The sequence below is a fragment of the Meriones unguiculatus genome, chromosome 19 (genome assembly GCF_030254825.1).
Source record: "Meriones unguiculatus strain TT.TT164.6M chromosome 19, Bangor_MerUng_6.1, whole genome shotgun sequence".
NCBI lineage: Eukaryota > Metazoa > Chordata > Mammalia > Rodentia > Muridae > Meriones > Meriones unguiculatus.
The window spans coordinates 31,058,840-31,084,800 of NC_083366.1; the positions used below are offsets into that span (position 1 = coordinate 31,058,840).

Consider the following 25,961-nt stretch of genomic DNA (forward strand, 5'->3'; position numbering starts at 1 on the left):
TGAAGCAGGAAGAAGAGGTGACCATTACCTGATGTGATCAGGTGTTGAACCACAGCATCCACCAACTATGTTCACCAAGCCATCCACAGCAAAGTCCTGCATTTACGAGAAGTGAGTTCACCTGAACTCTAAAACTACCACAACAGAAGAGCGTTTACTTCTACATTTCCTGAATAACTAAGATTATACTAAAGAGAAATAAATACACATATTTACTTTAGATACAAAAACTTCACATACTCTAGGTAAAAGATACACATGAGAATAGTTGAGATACTATGAAAACTTTTATGCTGTCTGAAACACAGTAGAAATTTTATTTGCCTATATGATGAAATTACTTATGCTTGTGAGAATGAAATGGACAATGGACTTCTAAATAACATACAAGTATCAGCTTTTCAATTTAATTTTAATTTTTTTAAATAAAAAAAGGCCAGGCAGTGCTGGCACACGCCTTTAATCCCAGCAATCAGGAGGCAGAGGCAGGTGGATCTCTATGAATGTGAGGCCAGCTTGATCTATGAGGCATGTTCCAGGACAGCCATGACTACACAGAGAAACCCTGCCTCAAAAAAAAATCAATAAAATAAAAAAAAAAATGAACGTCCTTTTTCATATTAGCCATTATTCAAGTGTTCCATCAAATATGTGGTAAGAACCATACTGATCAGCAGCATCTGGAGGAGCCAGAGCCCAAGGAATAAACGGTAAGGTGAGTAAAAGAGCTAAGAAAGAAAAGCAAGACTATCTACTTCAGATATCTAAAATTATTATCTCAGTACTGAAGAGACTGAGGCAGGAGAATCTTGAGCTCAAAGACAGACCAGACTGTAGAAAAACCCCAACTCAATAGAAACAGAAAAACTGACTCAAAAAAGACTTTAGTGAGCCAGAAGCTAAAAATCAAAAAAAAAAAAAAAAAAAAAAAAGAAGGAAAACAGAGGAAGCATTAGAAGATGAAACACTGCAACAGTAGTAACAGTCTCATGACTCAAAGATGGCAAGTCCACTCAAGAGAAGGAGGCTTTGCAGGGACAGGGAGCCGTGTGAATGAAAGAGAAAGTCATTGTTTGGTAGTATGGCAGAAATGACAATGTAGACATGAGCCACGTCTCATCTAGTTTATAGAGGACCTTACTGGGAATTTTCCAACAGCTAGCACTGATAATCAATAAGTAATAGACAGCTAAACCGTGAATTATGCTTACACTTCCTTGACTCAGAGTACCTAAACTTTACTCTGTTATGTATATACTGTATCTTGAGGAAAAATTCTGCTTCTAAGTATGCTAAAACTAAATTGGAGGATGGCCTCCATTAGGCATGGTGGCACATGCCTATATAATCCCAACTATTCAGGAGGCTGAGGCAGAAGGATAACAAGTTTAAGTGCAACTTAGGCAAGAGAAGACAGATCTCAAAGTAAATTAATTAATGAACGAATTAAAATAAGAATGTATCTATCTGTCTATTCAAAACTGAAATAAAAGGATTCCTGACCTTCAGGTGCATGGCCATCATGGACGGTGTTTCATCATAGTCGCCAAAGGTATTGGGAAGACCTGAGAAAGAACATTTCAACCATTACTCAAAACTATCTTAACAACTGCTTTAAAAGTACCTTAAAGGGTAATTTATAAAATTCTGTATTGATAATAAAATAACTGCTTGCAAAAGTAAGACAGTATTTATATAACAGAGATAGCATAGAAGCAGCAAAATCTGGAGAGCATTCACTCTGCTTTTGCTTTTTTTAAAAATTTATTTTATATGCATTTAGTGTTTACTCTGCATGTATGTCTGTATGAGGGTGTCAGATCCTGGAGTTATTGACAGCTGTAAGCTACTATGTGGGTGCTGGGAATTGAACCAGAGTGCTCTGGAAGAACAGTCAGTGCTCTTAACCGCAGAGCCATCTCTCCAGCCCACTGCTTTTGCTTTTAAAGAGAAATTCACTCCCACTTGGAACAGAGTGCCCCAGTCTCCAGCTCCAAGCACCTTACTACAAGACAGTTCATTCTTTTTACAAAACTGCTTGTATGGAAAACAGCCTGTACACACTTCTATCACCTTTGAACTAATGAATATTTGATATTCAATGCAACCAAAAACAAGTAAAACCAGTCTTCTTTCAAATTAGCAAATATTTCTACTGTGTTTCAGACAGCATAAAAGGTTTCATAGTATCTGAACTATGTGTATCTATTACTTACAGCCTATTAAGGTTGTGTATCTACAATAGATGCTTATCTCTCTTTAGTATAACCTTATACTTTTTCCTCTGACAATCTAGTTAGATTCCTGTTAGATTCATGCCCTGCCCCTAATTACTAAAGGAAAATGAAATGTATGATTCTTTTTTTTGAGACAGGGTTTCTCTGTGCAACCTTGGCTGTCCTTAGACCGGCTGGCCTCCACCTGCCCCTGCCTCCCTAAATGCTAGGATTATAGGAGTGCACCACTGGCACCTGGGTATTATGGATTTTTAAAGATTTATTTATATATATATATATTGTGTATGAGTGTTTTGCTCACATTTATGACTGTGCACCCCTGCATGCCTGGTGCCCACAGGGGTCAGAAGAGAGTGTTGAATACCCTAGAAATGAAGTTATGAATGGTTACAAGCCAACATGTGGGTGCTGGGTATTAAACCCAGGTCTTCTGCAAGAACATGGGCTCTTAACCACTGAATCAACTCTCCAGACCATTATTATATATTTTTAATGTATATATTTGAGGTGAGATGTCTGAGCAAGTAAAACCATTTGCTACACAAGGCTGACATCCTGAGTTCAAGTCTTAAAACCCACAGTGGAAGTCAAGAACCAGTTATTATATCCCAAAAGTTATTCTCTGACCTCCACATGCACGCCATGACACACATGCAATTGCATTCACACATGCAGGTCATATACATATATACTAATAAAACTGTTTCAAAATGCTTAATGTATACATATAGATTTTTTTTTAAGTACAGAAAATGAATTTTAGCCCTAAGTAGCTGACCAGTGCTCAAAACATTCCCGGGAAATCTGGCCAGCCCAGTACAAATTATCAATATTTACTGAATAGTTTGAGATCTATAAATATCTTTGAAATTTTTACGTGCCTTCAACCAGAAATCTTAGCCTTTAGAACATAACAACATATAATATTACCCTTAATGCTTTTCTGCTCATAAAATGAAATGGGAAAGGGCTCCTTATTTTGGCATCTTTCTGGTTATATTCACATGGCAAATTTTCTTAGTGACATAATTAGACTAATTCCCTGAAGTTGTGCCCATTTTGAAACTTCAAGCTGAGCAAAACTATTCTTTCAGGTCTAAGTCAACTGGTATAGACCCAAATACTCTTTTGTTTTTTGCAAAATTTATGTTGCGTTTCAAACAAACATATACACTTGAACCCACTGCCTCTTTCCTTCTCCCTTCCTCCCCTGTATGTATGTACACATATCTGTTACCCTATTTACCATGCCTTGAATATAGAGTTCTTCATGTGCAACCCCTCTACAACATACCTGCATTTGGGTAACAGAGGACATAAGCTGTTGTACATTTTCCAATTGTTTCAATGAAAGGCCTCATTTCAGCTGCACCAAGAGCACAATTTAATCCAATGCTGGAAAAACAGTAAGTGATGTCAGAATCATCATCTTTCATTCAAAATATTTATATGTAAAGGCTATAATAAAGAGAAGAATATGTATAGAAACTCAGATTTTTTTTGGTGAGTAAAACTATCCATATGATTTTTTGTTTGTTTAGATTTTTTTATTATTTATTTAATGTCTGTGAATGATATATCTGCATGTACACCTGCATGCCAGAAGAGGGCATCAGATCCCAGGATAGATAGTAGTGAGCCATCATGTGGTTGCTGGGAATTGAACTCAGTACCTCTCGATGAGCAGACAGTACTCATAACCACTGAGCCTTCTCTCCAGCCCCCCTCCCCCATATGATTTTATAATGGCAGATATTGTCATTGCACACCTGGAGATATCCAGAGTATACAAAAGTAAGCTGTAATGTAGACTAGTAGTCAGTTAATAATGTATTAATACTGAACCACACCAAGGCAAGATGTTAACAGGAAAAACTGGTGAAAGTGGGGACGGGGAGCAATATAGAACACTCCGTGCTTTCTGCCTTTATTATTATTTTTTAATAAACCTGTACCCAATCTAAAGCAAACATGATTCTCTGGTCACCAATTTTCAGATCTTCTTTAAGACTGCTAAGTCCAAGGCCAGGCATGATGGCAGATGTCTGTAATCCCAGAATTTAGGAGGTGGAGACAGAAGACCTCCTTACTGCCACAGCAAGTTTAAGACCAATCTGAGCTCCATGAATGCTGACTCAAGGAAAAAAAGGAGATTGCAAGGTTCAATGCATAGTTAACTTAAACCTGAACACACCTTTTCAGTTTAGCTATTTTCCTAGTACATTTGTTAACTTTCATCTTAGAACACTGTGGTGGTATGAGCGAGAATGGTCCCATGTTTCAGAGACACTCACATGTTTCAATTGGCAGAACTGACTGGGAAGAAATAGGAGGTGTGGCCCTGTTGGAGTAGGTGTGTCACTGAGGCTAGGGGGCGAATGCCTTTAATCCTAGCACTCAGGAGGCAGAGGCATATAGATCTCTTTGAGTTACAGGCCAGCCTGGTCTACAAAGCAAGTCCAGGACAGCCAAGGCTGTACAGAGAAACCCTGTATCGGGGGGAAAAAAAGATTTAAGACTTGCATCATTCCCTGCTTAGTGATTATGTCTTAAGACATGAGCTCTCAGCTACTGCTTCAGGGACATTCCTGCTGCCACATTCCCTTACCATGATGGTCATAAAATCTAAAATTAAGTGCTTTCTTTTTTTTTTAAGGTTTTATTTATTTATTTTATGTATGAGTGCTCTGTCTGCATGTACACCTGCATGCCAGAAGAGGGCATCAGATTCCATGTATAGATGGTTGTGGGTTACCATGTGGTTGCTGGGAATTTAACTCAGGACCTCTGGAGGAGCAGACAGTGCTCTTATCCACTAAGCCATCTCTCCAGCCCACAAATACTTTCTTTTAAAAGTTGCCTTGGTTATGGTGTTTTATCACAGCAATAGAAAAGTAATAAAGGCAACTGCTACCTGGATTTATACTTAAACAAACAAACAAACATTGTAAATCACTGTGTTATCACTAGTAAGGATATCCGAATGTTTTCCAAACTTAGTTCCAATGCTAACTTGTCTTTTCTAGACTTGACATTACCCAGCTAAGCAGTCTTCAAAGCAGCAAGCAATGCTCATTCAGTTCTTAGGGACCTACTAAAGCTCAAATGAAATAGCACATATGGACATCCTTCATCAACTATACAGTTCTCAAACTGACCTTAAGCCACTCTGACCCATACACCTATCCTGTCTCCACGCTTAGCAAAGTCAGCTAAAGTCTTCTAACATAGTTCAGATATTAGCATCTCTGAAGAGTCATCTCTGAATTGTGCAAGGACTCACTACTACATATAGCCAGATTTCTTCCATTGTTTCTGTACAGCACCACATTTTACCATCCATATTTGGGGAAAGGGACTATGAGGGAGGCTTGCATATCTGGGAGTCAGAGGACAACTTGCAGGAGAGGATTTTCTCCTTCTATCATGTAGGTCCTTATGATCAAATCAGGTTACCAAGCTTAGCAGCAAGCGCCTTTACCTGGTGAGCCATGTTTTACATTCTTAATTAATGAAGCATTTCTTCTTCATGTGGACTATTTCACTTGGCCAGTAACAGGGCATATAGCAGGATTTCAATAAATGATGAAGTAATAACACAGGCTTCTACTTGTTACGTTGTTGCAAGCAATTCAACTGGCCTGCCCTCAGAGGTCTCTAGGGTCCTCACAACATCTTATGTCACCACCTGCATCCTATGTCATCACCTGCGCCAGGCATATAACCAGCCATCCACCACGCCACCATCTCTTTCTTCTTCCTCTCTCTCCTCCTCTTCTCTCTGCCTGTTCCTGTCTGTCCCTCTGATTCTGTCTGTCTCCCCACTCTGTATTCTCTCTTTTAAGCTCTCCCACTGTCTCAATTTCACCTTTCCCGTAATAAACCTTTGTAACCACAGCCTGTTGCACAGTGTGTAATTTATATCATAATACTACTGTTCTTTGTTAACAAAGAGTCTGTAATTACGTTCAATGATTAAACAACAGTTTCTCATATATTAACTTTATCACATAAGATTGTTAACTTCTATATACCCCTCCATTCTTAAAAGATAACACTGCTTCTTTATTTTATTCTGGGATGCTTTTTTGTCCCACAAATAATAGGGAGGGACACTGCATTAACACTTGCAATCACTGTTCTGAAAATGTAAACTGTTAGTAGCCTGCACTGCCCAGTGAAGCACAGTCTTAAACTATAAGCACCTACAGACTCACAGGCAAACATTTGACTGCCCAAAATGTAGCCAGCTCTCCTGATATCAACATGGCCCATTTAAAACAGTGGCTTCAAGCCCTTAGAGTCAAGTCTGAAAGACTGGAGGAAATCCAATGCACCGTGGAAATGGCACAGTGGAAACACAGAAGCAAAGCCTCTGGGGCCACATTACAGTGCCCCCAGTAAAAGCACCCAAAAGAAGGAGTCACTTACCACAGTGGATCTGAATGAGACACGCTGATGACAAACGCCTCTCCTGTCTGGCCAGAAAGAGTCCTTCCACTTTTATCAACAATGGTCCCAGAAATCTGGAATAACAATGTAAACAGATCAACAATATAGACTATGGTAAGAATATGATCACAAAGACAAAGTGAAACCAACGAGTGCAAGCTCTTTGCTCTTTCATGAAGAAAAGAACTGAGGACTCAATCTCGAAGTCAGTGTCTGTCTGAGGATCAGAATAGATGTATGCAAGTGACTGGTGAAGAAGGAATCGCAGAGTGACGGAGGCAAGCAGCCTTAGAGGTCACACAGCCAAATCCATCCCTCTGTAAGCCCTAACAGGGCAAGTCCTAAAGCCTTTGTTCAACAGCCTGTCCTCCACCAACCACTTCTAGGCTCATTTTCCTTATTTCTCCAAAGGTAAGCTGGTTATTGACAGGAGTGAGGTGAACAGAAAAAGGTGGTTTCTAAAAGATTACATCATTCTACTATTCCAGGAAGGGGGGAAAACCCGCATTAAAACTTCTAATTGTAAAGGGTTTCTTTAAAGGCAGAGGAGTTATCATGCACACATTTAAGAACTCACAAAAATAGGCCGGGGAGGAGCATAATTCTCTTCAAAAAGTTTCTGGAGTGCAAACAAGGCTGCCTGTTAAGGAAAAAAAAAAAGAATGCCTTTATTTCTGAGAAAGGTCCAAGATCAATCTAGCAGCCCAATCAGAATAACCCTCTCCTAAGACCTCTTCAGGTAGAACACAAGCAAAGCTGAGGAAAGGAAATCCTCTGTAAATGCACAGTCCTAATGCCCCTTCTCAAGTGTAACACTGCACATGATAACGAATGCTCAGGTGACAGGACAGCTCAGAAGTGGAGCCCTTGCCTGGCATGATGCACAGGTCCTAGGTTCAAGCCCAGCACTAGTAAAGAAATATATAAATAAAGCCAGGCATGGTAGGGCATGCCTGTAATCCCAGTACTTGAAAGGCAAAGGCAGGTGGATCTCTGTGAGTTCGAGGACACCCTGGTCTACAAAGCAAGGTTCAGGACAGCCAAGGCTAATACAGAGAAACCCTGTCTCAAAATAAATGAATACATAAATAAATAAATACATAAATAAATAAATAAATAAAATAAACCTGAGCTCACCCAACAAGCTAATTATTTCTTTTGAAGAAGAACTGAAGGGTTAACTTTCCTCCCTGCTTCAATCAAAACAAGAGTAAATAAATAAAAATGTCATGCCTATTTCATTAGCCTTTCACATACATCAAAGGTAGGTATATGAGCCAAAGATGTGCATCACTAGAAAAATCACGGTGACCTTGGGTTGTAAAACTACTTTACCCTGTTAAAAGTCCATGCTTTCAGTACCAAGCAACGATCATCTATTTCTTCTTTCCTTTATCATAAGTCACTCATTTGAAGATTAACACATCTGACATTAAAATATCTTTGTCACTAATATTGTCACTAATGTGAACTTTCCCAGTGATAAGAGGGTTTTTTTCCTGGAAAGTTAAGTCAACAATATTGAAAGCTGGGTGTAGTACGGCACATTTGTAACATCAATACTTGAGAAACTGAAGTAGAAGGACCTCAAGTTTGAGAGTGGCCTATCACAGCATTTCTAGGTCAGCCTGGGCCACCACACAGCAAGACTCTGTTACAAAAACAACAAACTGAAATTTTTCCTACCTTAGAAATAAAAAAGTTGGTCCTTACAATCTTTTTTTTTTTTTTTTTTTTTTTTTGAGGGGGTATGTTTTGTTTGGTTTTTGTTGTTGTTTTTCAAGACAGAGTTTCCCTGTGTAGCCCTGGACCAGGCTAGCCTCCCATTCAGAGATTTGCCTGCCTCTGCCTCCTGAGCACTGGGAATAAAGGCACGAGCCACCACTATCTAGAAGACTCTTAAAACCTTATGGAGAACAAATGCATCAGAATAGCCAGAAAAGTTCTGGGTGAAAGGATGGATTAATAAAAGGAGCTAAGCCTACCAGTCACTTACCTCATTCTAAAACTGCAGCAAACAGCATAGTAATGAACAGAACACATGAACAGACCTCTGTGAGTGTCTTGGTCAGGGTTCCTAATACTGTGCTTGAACGCCATGACCAAAAGCAACTTGAGGAGGAAAGGGTTTATCTGGCTTACAAGCACAGGGACTCAAGACAGGAACTTGGGGCCAGGAACTGAAGCAGAAACCATGGAGGAATACAGCTTACTGGCTTAATCCCCAAGCCTTACAGTCTCCTTATTGTGCAACCCTTCACCATGCATACATAAGTGCAAATGTACTCTCGCACATGCAACTGCATAAAGAATGTAGGCCATACATTTTAAGACCTAAAAATTCAATAATTTTTATCTTCTTCACCAAATAAAAAAGCTGTCCTAATGCTTTATATTCTTGTTTAGCACCCATGTTTCCAATAAAAACAGTACTGTGCTTCTTTTCAGTTGTGTATCTGCCAGTTCAGTAGTTAAGAACACAGACTGCTCTTCTAGAGGACCCAAGTCAGATTCCCAGCAACCATTATCAGGCAGCTGAAAACCACCCATAACTCCAGCTATGCTTCAGGACTCTGTGGGCACCTGTACTTACAGACATATACCCAAACACACAATTTGGAAAAATCCAATAGAAAAAAAGAGCAGAGGACATAAATCACAGAAAAGAAAATAAGGTTTCTAGGCTCAGGTGCAGTAGTATATGCACATGAAAAAGTCAATAAGAGACAGGAAAATGGAGCAAACACAAGAAATTTATTTCACTTCAGTAGTAGCTACTACTATCTTCTAACAATAGAGACTCTTCACAGCTCTCCACCCCCCACTCCAGTTTTCCCCTTAACTTACTTTGGCATTGGCTGTATCAAAAATAGTTTCAATGAGCAAGATATCAACCCCACCATCCAGCAGTCCTTTGGCCTGCTCCTGGTATGCTTCAACAAGCTCATCAAATGCTGCAGAAAACAAATCAAGTCAGTGCATCAGAAACCTGTGCCTTCTGAATGATACCAGGGTGTGCAAAGCTCAAGTCTGGCACTTGTGAATCAATATCGGTTAAAAATGCAATTTAATAGTGGTATGGCTGGATCTTGAGGAAGCGCTATTCCTAGTTGTCTGAGAAAGCGCCAAATTGATTTCCAGAGTGGTTGTACAAGTTTACATTCCCACCAGCAGTGGAGGAGGGTTCCCCTTTTTCCACAACCTCTCCAACATGTATTGTCACTTGAGTTTTTGATCTTGGCCATTCTGATGGTGTAAGGTGAAATCTCAGGGTTGTTTGGATTTGCATTTCCCTAATGGCTAATGAGGTTGAGCATTTCTTCAAGTGTTTCTCTGCCATTCGATATTCCTCTATAGAGAATTCTCTGTTTAGCTCTGTTCCCCATTTTTTAATTGGATTACATCTACACAATGGAGTATTACTCTGCAATGAAAAATAAGGAAATCATGCAATTTGCAGGTAAATGGTGGGACCTGGAAAGGATCATCCTGAGTGAGCTGTCCCAGAAGCAGAAAGATACACACGGTATACACTCACTCATATAGACTTATAGGATAAACCTAAAATCTGTCCATCTAAAGAAACTAATCAAGAGAGAGGACCCTGACTAAAATGCTCAATCCCCATCCCGAAAGGCAAAGAGGATGGACATCAGAAGAAGAAAGCAGGAAACAACCTAGGAACCTGAAACAGAGGGCCTCTGAAAGGCTCTGCCCTGCAGACTATCAAAGCAGACACTGTGACTTTATGGCCAACTGTTGGGCAGAGTGCATGGAATCTTATGTAAGAAGTGGGAAATAGTAGGTTATGGAGAAGACAGGAACCCCACAAGGAGAGCAACAGAACTAGAGGATTTGAACACAGGGGTCTTCCCAGGACCCATACTCCAACCAAGTATCAGGCATGGATATAACCTAGAACCCCTGCGCAGATGTAATCCATGGCAGTTTAGTGTCTAAGTGGGTTACATAGTAATGGGAAGAGGGACTGCCTCCGACACAATCTGATAGGCCTCCTCTTTGATCACCTCCCCCTGAGGGGGGAGCAGCCTTACCAGGCCACAGAAGAAGACAATGCAGCCACTCCGGATGTGATCTGATAGACTAGGATCAGAAGGAAGGAGAGGAGGACCTCCCCTATCAGTGGACTTGGGGAGGGGCATGCGTGAAGAAGGGGGGGATGGAGGGAGGGGTCGAGAGGGGAGGAGGGAGGGGCTTATGGGGGGATACAAAGTGAATAAAGTGTAAAAAAATGAAAACAAAAGCAATTTAAGGATAATACTCCCTGTAAAACCAAATACAGTAGCAGAAGGTAAGTAACTAAGCTGTTCCTCAACTGCTGCACCATGTGCCCTCCATTTCTCATATATGAGCTAACAGTGGGAAGATGCATTAATTTGTTGAACATGAACTTTATTCTCAAAATCTTTAAAATAAACACATCACTATTCCCGTAGATCAACTTATCCCATTAAGAGACAAATATAAGAAACGGGATTTAGGAGCTGGAGCAGTTACCAGTACTTGCTACTCTTCCAGAAGACCAGAGCTCTGTTCCCAACACCCACATCAGGCAGCTTACAACTGCCTATAGCTCCAGCACCAGGGGATCCAACACCTCATACATATACACATACACACACCAAAAACAACAACAACAACAAAAACCAATACAATAAAATAAGTGAGATCTGGATGCATCACGGGTTAAATCTCTAATAAGAGTTATGACCCCATAGATTTCACCCTCCCTCATTTCAGAGAAGATGCCTCTCCAGGAAACAACGTTTGACTCAACCAACAGTGTTCAATAACAACTAGGTAACCTCTGTTAGAAATGCCCTGTGGTGTCTGTTTCCACTGAGAAGTCATCTGTCTTCTCACTTTATCTCCCAACTAAAATGAAAAAATGGCCAGCTACTTAATAGAGGCCCCTATGTAACACCTTTATGTTTGCTATGTAGTTACACCTGACATCATACAGTGTGGAAACAGGCTCCCCATTGTCACATCTAGTCCAGAGAGCAGGGACCATACATCAGCCTGGGAAGAGCCACTCTTAGTAAAGAAGCAGGGTAGCACAACACACACAATTCTGTAAATGAAATCCCATAAGCTGAACTTGCATGGACTTGTCACCTACACAAAATCCATTACCACAAATGGTATAATTAGCTCTAGGATTTTAAGTCCTTTTTATACAATATAATGCTTGCAGATTGACCTATACTCTTTAATTTTGTCAAATCTTAACAAAGCAAGTTCACATATTATAATTTATATCTGTAAGGCTATTATGTTTAGTAATGTGGAGTGCTTCCTGATCAATTAAAAGGTGATAACCTGGCATGGTGGCTCACACTTGTAATCCCCTCACTCAGAAGGCGGAGATGAAAAGAGAATCTGAGAACAGCATGGGCTAGACAGAGTTCTAGGCTGCCTAGTCTGAACTGTTGTAGCAGATCCTGCTGTCTTAAAAAAAAAAAAAATTCCAAAAAGTTGAAGGATAGGAAGTGAGAAGCAACATAGCAGTTATTTTATAATAGACCAAGTGCTGAAATCCAAATTTGCTTCCTTTTTCCTTTTAAATACTATTTCAGTTAGCTTTATAGAAAGCACTGACCCATCACCAAGAACAGTGAAAGCGAGCCCAAATAAGAACAGCAGCTAACGTGTGAGTATTACTGGCACTACCATAAACACATTTATGGCACAGTCACACATTTATTTCTGAGGCCTCACTGTCTAGATTACTGAAGCATCTCCCCGAGGTCCACGCTGTATGTAAGGAATACTCACTGATGTTCCTATAATCTGGCCTTTCCACAGATGGGGAGACAGAAAGTGTCTTATTAGTTGGACCCAGAGCTCCAGCCACAAATCTCTTGATTCCTTTGGGAAAACAGAAAAAAAAGTGTGAAATCATAAGTTGCTCAACCTTTTGGCATGAATCAACAGACTTCAGGGTCCAGTTTGGCAACACGCCTACAATCTCAGCACTCAGAAGCAGGAGGACTGTGAGAGCGAGGCTGGCCTGGGCTACACAGTAAGACTCTTATCTCAAAATAAAATAAGGGCTGGGACTGTGACTGGCACAGTTCCTGCCTAGCACAAATTAGCACTTATCCTGGTTCAACCTCCCCAGGGAAGGAAAAAGAAGGGGGTTAGAGAGACCTTTCCTTGAAAAGAAGACTGTAAACTCTACAACTCAGAAAGCTAAAAAGTCCTAAAAGCCTAAGTTTTTTAGAATTCATTTGAAACAAAACTTATATTGAATAAAAGGCTATTAAGTTTTTAAATCTGTTAGTTACTGAGGTGACCGACAGATTTTCCTAACATTTGTTCATGACTAGGAAATAAAAGGGATATATATATATATATATATATATATATATATATATTGCTATACAATTCAAAAGAACTCTCAAATTTCAAGTCCAACCATTTCTGCATGCAATCTATTACAGCTGTGTGTTGGCACACTTTCTCCCTATTCTTAAGAAAAACTCACTGGTGAGGTGGGAAGGCAGAGGCAGGCAGATATTTGTGAGTTCAAAGCCAGCCTGGCCTACAAAGTGAGTACAGGACAGCCAAGGCTACACAGAGAACCCTGTCTCAAAAACCAAAAAACCAAAACAAAACAAAAAAACCCTCAAGGTCTTGAATTTAACAAGATGCCTCACATGAGAACATAATGTGAACTGCTCTATAGTACTACCCTGCAGGCCTTTCACTCAAGTAAATATTAAATCATAATTAACAATTATAAAGCCTGAAATTCTTTCGATGAAGCAGAATGAATATTACTCGAGTTTGCTCTTTAAAAACTTTTGCCTCTAGGCCAGAAGTGAACTTGTTTCTATAACAGCCTGGGAAGTTATGCTCATATACATATCATAACAAAAGCCAGGAGTCCTATAAGTAACATAGTAACTTTGGCTGTGCTTTACAACTATACAGGAGACTACCAACCAGCTGATAATCTACCCTTACATTGGCATGACAGCACACAACTGTGATTCTACCACTTGGGAGGTAAAGGCAGGAGGATCAATAGTTCAAGGTCCTCCTCTGCAACACTGGGTGAGACCCATCTTGGACTCTTAAGACAGTCTCCAGAAAAAAATTATTTTGCAGCCTGTGAAAAGGTAACAGGCCCAAATGTTCTTTACCTTTCCCAATGCTGAATAATAGTGTTGATAGGTGTAGGAAAAATGTCCTTATCTTTACCTGTTTGCATTGGTTCAATAGCCTACCACTACCTAACTGTTGGGATAACAGGCTCTACAAGTCCATGAACTCAAGTATTATCTCTCAGAAACGGATTTCCTTGTAAATTGCTTTGGTCTTCATTAGTAACTTCCCAGTAACTTGCCAACAATTCCTTCACATCTCTCCTGACTTCACAGGTCCACATCTTTCAGGCTAAACGTAGTTCTTCTACTTCTTTCCCCGTCTCAGAGCCTCCCAACAGTCCAAGTGTTCTTATGGCAGCTAGCCAGGAGGTTAGTTATTTCAGGAACCGCTTTCCGAGTCCCAGCAAGACTGAATCTAATGCTACATCCTCTGTCATCCAGGAAGAGGTCATCAGCAGTCTACATGAGAAAATGCTCAAAAGGAAGTCACTGCTTAAATAAGCCAAGCGTGGATAGCTTTATGAGGATAAGATCAAATACTCTAGTAATAACCAAAATCAAGCAGTTGCAATAGCAATTTAATAACCCAATGATGTCCTTCAAAGGGGAAAAATTATTCCAGTTTAAATACACAGAACATCACGGGCCTATCTACCAAGTCAGGCTGTAAGGATCAGCAGGGTAAAAGAATAAACCCTGAACTGGAGGCCCACAGGGACAGTGTCACTTCAGAGACACTGAATGGTTCACTATAATACTATGGAGAAGCGTCCTGCTAGCAAGTAAATTACCTGCTCTCAGGCCAAAGATCATATAAAAGAAAACTGTACATTACAGTTGAGATCAAAGGACTTGTGTGTATGCAACAAAGAAAGGAGATTGTCCCTTACCTGTCTGCAGAGTTATCTCCTCAGCGGCTTTTCTGGCCACATCTGCAGAGCACTTGTTCATCCGGTAGGCCTAACATATCAACCACTGAAGTTAGTCTGTCCTGCTTTTCCTCCATCCAGTCAGGGATCTATAACTAGCTAATTCTTAGTTGAACTTACCAAGAATGAACTAATGAGATTTGAGCAAAAGCATACTCTGTTTGCATTGGTTCAATAGCCTACCATTACCTAACTGTTGGGGTAACAGGCTCTACAAGTCCATGAACTTAAATATTATCTCTCAGAAACAGATTTCCTTGTAAATTGCTTTGGTCTGAATTCCGGATATCGGGCAAGTCAAATAAGCTGATAGACCCAAAAATCCTACAAATTAGTAAAATATACTAACCCAGGAAGTGGTAGCCTATAATCCCAGCACTGGGGAAACAGACTGAATTCAAAAACTTGCCAAAGCTATATGATGAGATCCAATCTCTAAGGAGAGAGAAAAAGAGAGAGGGAGGGAGGTAAAGAAAGAGAAAAAGAGAGAGGGAGAAAGGGAGGGGGAGAGAGAGAGAAAGAATATCCTAAGGGGAAAAGCACCAACATCTGAGGCAGGAAACCTAAGATCTACGACTGCCTCAGTCAGTGCAGAACCAGCTGGCAGTTTTCATGGCATCTTAGCCTGGCCCTGATTTTCTTACTGGACAATGGTGGGAAAAAGCAGTTCTGAACACCTTAAAAATTACACCTTAAAAATCTTTCTGGGAGGGAGGGGGCTACAGCTGGGATACAAAGTGAATAAACTGTAATTAATATAAAAAATTTTAAAAACTTAAAAAAAGTCTTGCTGGGTGGTAGTGGCTCACATCTTCAATCCCAGCACTCAGAAGGCAGAGGCAGGCAGATTTCTGAGTACAACGCCAGCCTAGTCTACAGAACAGAGTCCAAGACAGCCAGGGATACACAGAGACACCATGTCTGGGGGCGCGGGGGGGACAAAAAAAAACAAAACAACAGCAAAAACAAAAAATCTGATAAAGAGAGCTAGAGAGATAGACCAGTGGTTAAGAACACTGGATGCTCTTCCAAAGGACTTGAGTTCAATTCCCAGCACCCACATAGTGGTTTACAATCATCTGGGAATCCAGTTCCAGGAGAGTCAATATTCTCTTCTGGCTTCCATGGGCACCAAGCGCACTCATGAGTGCACAGAGATACATGCAAGCAAAACATTCAAACATACAAAAATGATCTGTCTTCATCTGAGAAAGGATCATGGACCTCTCACTGGGAAAGAGCAAGCAGGTGAGTCCATACATGCGGAGCAGCTGACAAGTGAAGGGGCCTTCAGAAGCTGTCCACACACCAGGCAGGTGTTCCTAGATTTGTGATCTGCATCAACTCCTTTAACTGCCGAGGCTCCTCAAATTATGCAATTAGCAAACCAGAATATCCTAACAGGGCTTGGTGCACTGTGATGCAAGCTCATCTAGTAGGCCACTTCTGCACTGGACAGCCACGGCCACCTTCTTACATACACAGGTTAGCAGTCAGTAGTGCTGCCTTTCCAGAGCATATACTGTTATTTCACTCAAAAGGCCAGCTGCAACTGAATAGCTGCTACCCTCATAAGCACAAGAGGTTCAAGCCATGATCCCTGATAATAGGAATTAAACTGACTGCTGCTTGGGTGGTTCTGTCACTAGCAATCTCCAGTGCAGCAAATACTAATAAGCACATTAGACGTGAAAGTCTTACCAAGTGTTCAAGGCCATAGTCAGCCTGGGCAATACTAGTGCTGCTAAACGTGTTTGTTTCAATGATATCTGCTCCAGCCAGCAAGTATTCCTGCAGCAAAAGAGAGTAAGTCAGCTATCGTGAACTTAGTGCACTCGGCCCAAAAACAAATATGCCCTTTCATTTTTGTCACCGACAACCACCTTTTAACCAACATGTAAGACAATACACTCAAGACTAGAGATGTAAGCAGACACAAGGATTTCACAAAAAGGGATGTGATTTAGTACATTAGCATAGAACATAAATTCAGACAAAAATTAACACAGTAAGTTGTGTAAATTTAGTTACACTCCTTAAGCTCACTTTGTAGAACAAGTTGGCCTTGAACTCACAGAGATCTGCCTGCCTCTGCCTCTCAAGTAGAGTTCCGAGATTAAAGGCATGCACCACAATGACTGGCTTCTTGCCATTTTTTAACAAATGTATGAGTGCTCTATCTGCATGTACAACTGCAAGCCAGAAGAGGGCATCAGATCACATGGTGGTTGTAAGCCACCATATGGTTGCTGGGAATTGAACTCAGGACCTCTAGAAGAGCAGCCGGTGCTCTTAACAATTGAGTCATCTCGCCAACCCTGTTGTTGCCATTTTTAAGAAAAAAAAATAAGATAGATAGATAGATAGATAGATAGATATACATATATAAAGAGCAGTGGGTGGGCAATAACAAGAATCCTGCCTATTGTGTTCCTTAAATTTTCGGAGCACCAGCGTCTTCATTCAAAGCATTAAAGCCATTTTCTGCCAAGAGGAAGTCTGGATGACAATATCAGCCAGCTATAAGTGACTGGCACACCTATGCACTCAAAAAACAACAGCTCTGTTCCTGAGACCTTCCTACTTTAACTGATCTGCACTGAAAACGCTCCACCCTTAACAGATCAAATTCTGAGATCAAAAGTTTCAGTCTGCATCTCCTACTCCTATATCTGTGTGTGCGCATGCACACACACATACACACACACAAAAACACACACCCCAGATCCCCAGATCCTCTACAACTCTGCTATTTAACACCTGCCTTCTTAGTTTCTCTGTCTGGACAACACTCCATCTCAATCCGACTCAGAGCCTGAGTCCCTTCTCTGATTTTCTAACAATCAGCAAACTCAGTCTTTCCTAAGCTGATGAATAATGTTTGCAGAACTAAAAATGAAAACCAATACAAACACATTTTTAACAGCCATCATCAAGGAGGGAATAACTTAAGCAACTTTATTATGTGTCACAGGATACCTAAAAAACTACTGTGTGTATGTATCTGTGACATGGAGAAGCCACCAAAGCACCATTAAACAAAGAAACACAATGTATAAAGCATATTGCTATGGTCTGAATGTAACATGTACTTAGGTTCATATTTAAAGACTTGGTCCCAACTGATAGCACTGCTTGAGAAGCTTGCAGAAGCCTTGGGAAGTGGGCTGAGCTGGAGAAAGGAGCATATTACTAGTCTCTCTCTGCTCTCTGATTAGCACAATGTAACATTATCAATGCCATGCAACAGCAACTGCTCCCTCCACTGTAAATACTACCACACCTTTCTGCCACAATAAACTGTACCCTCTCTATGAACTAAAATAACCTCTTATTTCTGTTAGCTATTCCAGCAGAGATGACAAAAGTAACTTATACAAACAATCATTAAATTCAAAACATACATAAATTTTACTCATTTAAATGTAGATACAAATGTGTAACAACAACATAATTAGGGCTGGGAGGTGATGGCACACGCCATTAATCCCAGTACTCAGGAGGCAGAGATAAGGAGATCTCTGTAAGTTCAAGGCCAGCCTGGTCTACAGAGTTCCAGGACAGCCAGCGCTACACAGAGAAACTCTCTCTCAAACAAACAAACACACCAAACAAACAAACAAAACAAAACAAAACAAAACAAAAATTTAAGAAGAGAAGCATCAAATGACAGTAGTTATAAGAATAGCATTTATAGCAGTAGTCAAACAGAAATTTATTCTTATTTTTAAAAAAGCAAGACAGGAGGGCTGGAGACATGAACCATTGTATGATTGTATGAACCATACAATCTCAGATATCTATATATTTTACAAAACATATATAATATATACACATAATTAATTTATATTAACATATATCAATTATATACAAGGGCTGTAGAGATGGCTCAGCCATTAAAGGCTAGAATCATAAACAAAAATATACACTGTGTGTGTGTGTGTGTATGTGTGTGTGTGTGTGTGTGTGTGTTTAAAGAAAAACTGAAAACAATCCTAAGGGCACCTCGCAATGCCATATAAAAATTTAAGATATGAATCTTGGCAGGGAGAGACCGTACCCTACTAGAAGAAACAGATCTGTGCTTTCTCTTGCTGTACCCCACCACACACTAAGAACAACAATCCATGATAAGCAGAGTAGGGCCCTTAGCAGACACCAGATCCAACGGCATCTCAATGATGCGCTTTCCACTGTTACGAACCGTAAAAAATAAATGCTGGGACCTGAAGAAATGACTCAATAGTTAAGAGCACTGGGTGCTCTTCCAGGAGATCCACATTTGATTCCCAATTCCCACATGGCAGTTCACAACCATTAGAAATTCCAGTTCTAGGCCTGGAGAGATGGCTCAGAGGTTAAGAACACTGGCTGCTCTTCCAAAGGTCCTGAGTTCAATTCCCAGCCACAACCATCAATAATGAGATCTGGTGCCCTCTTCTGGCATAAGTGCAGGAAGAACACTGTGTACATAATAAATAAATAAATCTTAAGAAAGAGAGAAAGAGAAAGAAAGAAATTCCAGTTCTAGAGAGTCTGACAGCTGTTTCTGGCTTCCATGGGCACCAGGCACACACATGATGCACATACAGTCAAAACACCCATACATATAAAATAAATAAACAGATGGATGGATGGATAAAATGATACACACGCATACATACATACAGATAGAATATACACATGCATACATACAGTCAAAACGGCCATACATATTAAATAAAAAAAAAAAGGAAATGCTGTTTGAGCCACCCAATCTGAGAATTTTTATAGCAGCACAAACTAAGAAACCATCTTTCAGTATTTCTTTTCAAGGCATTATTAGGCAAATATGAAACTACTAATTTGTTCCAGGATTTTTGGTTTTTCAACTGAAGTTTAAATGCCAAAAGGCCAAAAAACAAATAAACAAAAAAAAAAAAAAAAAACCTACCTTTATCATCTGCTTATCGCAAGTGTCCAACATAGTATGGAAATTTTACTTGGTTTTACTTGGTCACTATTATTTCAAACATACCACATTCTTTTTCCATATTCTCTAGAGCACAAGCCATGACAATATGAAATCACCTGAACGAATGTTTAAGAGCCTGGAAATAACTCACCTTATGAATTTGGTAAATGACATCAGGTTGAGTTATACTTAAGATGTCATTGTTGCCTTTCAGGGGCCTCGTGTGATCTTTAAATTCTTCACCTTGGAAATTTTCTTCACTCAGTTTGTACCGCTGGATCATGGTCCCCATTCCACCATCTAGCACCATAATCCTCTTCCGAAGAATGGCTTCAATCTCATCCCGCAGGGTTTTCTTCATCTTTCCTTTAAAGAAAGTAAAAGTTGACTTCAAAAAAATCAAAGATATAAGGGAGATGCAGGTAAGTGGTATACACTTGCACAGTATGTGTAAGATTTCTAAATCTGATCCCCCAGCACCACAAAGGGATAAAAGGGGAAGAGGTGGAACTTTGAACTCACAATACAGAATAAGCAGAGCTCATAAAAGATGTAACTACAGTATTAGAAAATTGCTGTTATTGTCATTTCTAATACAATAAAACGTTTTACACATCACAAAGCAGTGATGAACCCCCAAATGAAGGTGAAATAGGCTCAGCTAGCTTTATTTCAGAGTTCAGAAAAAGTCAACAATTGTTTATGGGGCCTAAGACCATGCCAGGCTACACAAGTCCTCAGGACTTTCTTTGTTAATTCTATAAAGCTATTACAGTTGAAAACACTGGTAACTCCATTCTGACCTGTAAAAGTGTTAGCTTCAGCTATCACTCATTCATCTACAGCCAGAATCAATATCAGTCACATCATGGGGATTGCCTCACTCACCTCTACTGTCCATGAAATAAAAACTTCCTAATACCCTCAACCCTCACCTCTCTCTCTGCCTGCTCCCAGAAAAGATCCCAATCTTACTTCCTAGTTTCTTCTGGAAGGCCACAGACCTTCAGACTGGCATGAACTCAATTCAAGCCTGTTTTCCAGCTTATCATTTCAGTACCTCCAGCATCCGCTGATTCAGCCTCTGCTCTACATCCTTCTCATCCTTTTTACTCTACAAGTGATTAACCTAATCCTGTGCAAATGTCTTCTGTTGCAAGCACCTCAGATTCATCCTGCAGCTGAGCCTGCTGATTTAAATGCAAAGTGTCCCTAAAAGCCTCAGGTACTTGACCCTTGGTCCCAGATGGTCTTGCTGTTTGGGGAGATTTGGGAGCTGCTGCCTTGCTGGAGTTAGTATGTCTCTGGGAAGGGGATTTGAGAATGTATAGTCACATTCTACTTTCTCTGCTTGCTGCTTGTGGTTGAAATGCAAAATGTGATCTTCCAGCTCCTACAGCCACACCTCCCACTTACTGCCATGCTTCCCCACCATGATGGACTCATTATTTCTGGAACAGTAAGCCTAAATAAAACCTTCCTTCTGTAAGTTGTCTTCATCATACAGTATCTTATCACAGCAACAGTAATAATATACAGTACCAACAGAGTACATGATCAGTGACACCCCAATACTTCCCATGGCCCCAACCTACTCTTTCCCACCTCTGCCGTGCGGATTTCTCTCTGCCACTCTTCAGAAATTACTCTCTACAGTCATCAATGACCTACTTGCTACTGAAGACACCAATCTTGGGCTCACATTTCAAACTATCCACCTGACATCTTCCCCCAGAATACCCAAACACTCAAGCTAATTTTCAAAACCAAACTTGCTGTATAGCCTCACTTCCCTATTTCTGGGAATGACAATGTCCTTCCCAGAAATGTAAACGCCAAGTCTCAATAGTATCTGCCTCCCCTCGTCCCTGAAAATAAGCACCTGCCTATTCAGATCATAACCCCTAACAGTGTGGTCTCTAAAATACATTCCACTCTACTAGACATACTCGCTAATAGTGATTTCCATCTTTAGGCCTTTTTCAGGAAAGTCACTTTCATTAAAAAGAAAAAAAAAAAAGATTTCTTTCCTAGAGGGAATATCACGTTCACTTCCTTTCTGAAGCCAATTTACTAGCTAAGTATAGTTGATGAACCTGTTTGGTTTTTAGAGACAAGGCTGTGTGGCCAGGGCTGATCTTGAGCTCACTCACTATGTAGCTACCTCAAGTTCCTGACCTGCTGCTCCTATCTCTCAAATACTGGGATTATGCATGTGCCACCACATTTAGCTGTATTTACTCAGTTTAGGAAGTGGTAAAACACTTCCTCAGAACAAAGTTACGATCCACTAAGCAAAACAGCAGTTTAAGTACCAAAGGAAATCGCTTCCTGAACATATAAAGAAGACGAGGCTGAATGAAGCTTATCTAATAAATGACAGGCAGTGGCCTGGTCACTCCAGGCTATAAACAAAGCAAATTCCGATGTAGCACCACTCTGGCCACCTCAGAATATGAATGTCCCATCAACTGAGTCTAGCATGATTAAGCACTGAGTCTAGCATGATGAAGTTGTAAATGTCCAGGTGACAAAAGACGAGTCATCTGGGTTTTAGTCTCAGCTCCCTTAAGCAGTTACAGGGTTTTGGATAAAACTTTTGTGGTACAGCAAAATAGGAAAACATCATCCCTGCCTTCATCAACGAAAGTGATAATAAAAGATCATGTGTTAATAGCTGGACCTCTGCAGTTACATGTCATTAAGAGATCTGTGCTTGACGTATAATGAACATTTATTAGCTATCCCTACTATTACACTGTTACGATCATTAATTCTAGACTTTCTAGTAACAAGGCCAAAGCTATGGAAAAGGAGTATATATTTTATGTGCATTCATGTTTTGCCTGCATGTATTTCTGTGTGAGGGTGTCACATCTTCTGGAACTGGAGTTACAGGCAGGCTTGAGCTGCCATGTGGGTGCGGAGAATTGAACCAAGGTCCTCTGGAAGAGCAGCCGGTGGTCCTAACCACTGAGCCATCTCTCCAGCCCCGAAAAGGGTATATATAGCCTAGAGGTCCAGATTTCATCAAGTTTCGGCAGAAGCGCCTTATTTTCAGGTTTGGAAATGAAATTCATATCCAATAGAAAGAAGACAATAGTCCATGAAAACAACTAAAACATATCCCAAATGAGGAAAACAAGGAACAAAAACTTTAATCCATAATATGCCAGAATGATAAAGCTGTAATCCACCCCTGGAATGACAGACCATCAGAGCACAGGGCATGACAGTGGGAATGACAAAGGTCACCCATTTCTCTTACTAAGAATGATACTCAACTTTCTAGGGGGAAAAATGCAATGTTTTCCACAGATAATGAAACATGGCCTTTGGCATCAAGCTAAATAGTCAATCCTTATTCCATTATTTACATGTCTTTCTCCTTACAACTCAGCCACTGAGCAAGTAAGTGTGGAGAGTGCCTCCATTCCTCCAATTTTCGTAAAAATACTTGGAGCCAGACATTGAGGCACACACCTTTATTTAGTCTCAGCAGATGGTAAGCAGAGGCATGTGAATCTCTGATTTAGAGGCCAGCCTGGCCTAAAGCATGAGCCCTTGGAAACCCTGTCTTGGAAGGGTGAAGAGAGGAAGGGAAAAAGTGTTACTTTTCAATGCTGTCTTCACTGTAATCACGTTTCAATCAAGAAATACAGACTTTGTTTTCAGTCTTAAACCATTTCATTACAATTCCATCTCCACACATAAAGATCCTGCGATCTTGTTTGCTGAGTCACCAGATAAGCATGAGACCACAACGTTCACATGTTTTTCAAAAACTGAACAAAGCATGATTTTTTTTTAGAAACTTGCTAAATTTGTCCTATCATTTATATGGAAAACTTCTCTGACTGAACATAAAGAAATTTAAGTTTCAAAAACCCAACTTGGAGGGATGAGAGAAGAGTCAGAGAGAGAAGGAATGTGAGTGTGTGTTTGTGGGTGCGTGCTGGGAACTGAAACCAGGGACTTACATATGATAAAATAAACTACCAGGCCAGGACTTATTTTTTTGTTTGTTTGTTTTTTATTTTGTTTTATGAGAAAGGGACTAACTATAGTCCTGGCTGTCCTGGAACTCACTATATAGACCAGGTTGGCTTAAAATTCACAGAGATCTGCCTGCCTCTACCTCCCAAGTATTGGGATTAAAGGCATGTGCCACCATGGCCTGTCCTATAATTTTTAGAGTGAGTTTTATTCTATAAAAACTAAAACAAAAGTACAGATAACAGATTGAGAAAAGATTCATCTATGTCAAAAACTAAAAGAGATTAACATCTAGAATTTTCCTACAAAAATTCCCCTGTGTAATAATACTACGAAGAAAAGAACAATAGGCAAAAGACAAATATAGCCAAAGGAAAGAAATGCTAGGCCTTGGTGAAGCATTTAAAACATGGTGGCAGAAGGATCAGGTTGTTTTCAGCTACACAGCAAGTTCAAGGCCAGCTGTACTATGAGACCGTCTTTAAACAAACAACAACAAAAAAATAGTAAAGAGGAAAACTAGGCAAATAGATAAACAAATTCTTAAATTCAGTAGCTATAAAAGAATTAAAACAAGTTGATAGATAGCTATTATTTTCAACAAATATGTATTCAAATTAGTGACTAATGCCAAAGAAAACCTGAACTGTCATGTTTGCTAGCTAAAATTTAACAGCTACAGACATTCAGAAGAGCAGCCTTGCATGCAATGTAGACAACAAAAAGCACTCTGAAAAGCACCCTTACAGGGCTCAGTTAAATTGACCATGCAGAAAAACTCAGGAATTTCACTCTTGGATATATTTTTCCAGAAAGAATCACCCTTGTCCATGTGAGAATGCAGAGGATACTAGTAAAAGTGGAAAGTAGAGGCAAACTCAGGAAAATTTCTTCCTATATAAAATGTGTTGGATACTCCCCAGGGAATAATACTACATGGCAATAAATAGATATACTATGGCAATATAGCTGGTTCTTTTTTTTTTTTAAGCTTTATTTATTATTTATACAACATTCTGCCTGCATACCAGATCTTACTGTAGATGGTTGTAAGCTACCATGTGGTTGCTGGGAATTGAACTCAGGACCTCTGGGAGAACAGCGAGTGTTCTTAACCTCTGAGCCATCTCTCCCTATAGCTGGTTCTTAAGAAAGGAACAGTGAATGAAAATAAAAGGCAGAAACAATTAACTACCACATTTATGGAAATTTCCATTTACTATATACCATAAATAACTAAACCACCACACCTACAAATTCTGAGATCTACAAGGAAATATATAAATATATGACAGAGTCTACGAAGCAAGAGAATCATGATTAGCAAAATCAAATAAATAAAGAGAGTACATATAATAAATGAGTGAGAGCTGAAAACAAAACTCTGCAACTTAGGTCCTTAAAAGTCTATTGCTGGAGCTGGAAAGATGGCTCAGATATTAAGAGCACTGGCTGCTCTTCCAAAGATCCTGAGTTCAATTCCCAGCAACCACATGGTGGCTCATAACCATCTATAATAAGATCTGATGCCACCTTCTTGCCTGCAGGCACAATTGCAGGCAGAATACTATATAAATAATAAATAATTCTTTAAGAAAGAAAAAGTGTATTGCTAGCAGGGCATGGTGGTACATTCCTGTAATCCCAACACTGTCAGAAGCAGGAGGACCAGGACTCTAAGGCTATTCTTGGCTATGCAGGGAGTTCAGAGGCCAGCCTTGGCAAAATAGGACACTTTCTCTCTCTCTCTCTCTTTTTTAAAAATATTTGTTTATTTAATTTATATATATTGGTACTCTACCTGCTTGTATGTATGTGTGTGAGGTTGCCAGATGCCCTGGAACTGGACCTACAGACAGTAAAGTTGCCATGCGTACACTGGGAATAGAACCTGGATCCTTTGGAAGAGCAGCTAACCTCTGAACCATCTCCCCATCCCAAGATCCTTTCTCAAAACAACCAAAAAAATCTAATCTCACATCATCCATATGTTTATTATCCTTAAAGAATAATGTACAATTTATCATGAGGCCATTGCTTTTTTTTCTAGTAGGTTACGTTTTACTAGGCCTAATTACCATTAGAGAGTCCAGTATTCCTAATTACCACCAAAACTTCTCTTAAATGTCATCCCTTGGAGCCAATGAGAAGGCAAAAGCACGTACTGTGTAAACCTCAAGACCTGAGTTCAATCTCCAGATCTCCACGGTGGGAGGAAAGAACGGTTCTCCTGAGACTGTGACCAGCATGTGCAATT

At 40.0% G+C, this 25,961-nt stretch overlaps 1 protein-coding gene across 1 annotated transcript in view; it reads right to left on the reverse strand.

The window, feature by feature from the left end:
* The window catches only part of Mtr (5-methyltetrahydrofolate-homocysteine methyltransferase), an 86,124-nt gene that overhangs the window by 56,847 nt on the left and 3,316 nt on the right, over positions 1-25,961 (reverse strand). Inside the window, exons 2-11 of the mRNA XM_021655641.2 lie at positions 19,860-20,074; positions 16,456-16,545; positions 14,716-14,785; positions 12,489-12,581; positions 9,537-9,643; positions 7,267-7,329; positions 6,669-6,763; positions 3,532-3,632; positions 1,504-1,565; positions 29-96 (exon numbers count right to left, since the gene is read on the reverse strand). Of these exons, the coding sequence (XP_021511316.1) occupies positions 29-96; positions 1,504-1,565; positions 3,532-3,632; positions 6,669-6,763; positions 7,267-7,329; positions 9,537-9,643; positions 12,489-12,581; positions 14,716-14,785; positions 16,456-16,545; positions 19,860-20,069 (959 nt within the window). The 5' untranslated portion in view covers positions 20,070-20,074. The remainder of the gene's footprint in view (positions 1-28; positions 97-1,503; positions 1,566-3,531; positions 3,633-6,668; positions 6,764-7,266; positions 7,330-9,536; positions 9,644-12,488; positions 12,582-14,715; positions 14,786-16,455; positions 16,546-19,859; positions 20,075-25,961) is intronic.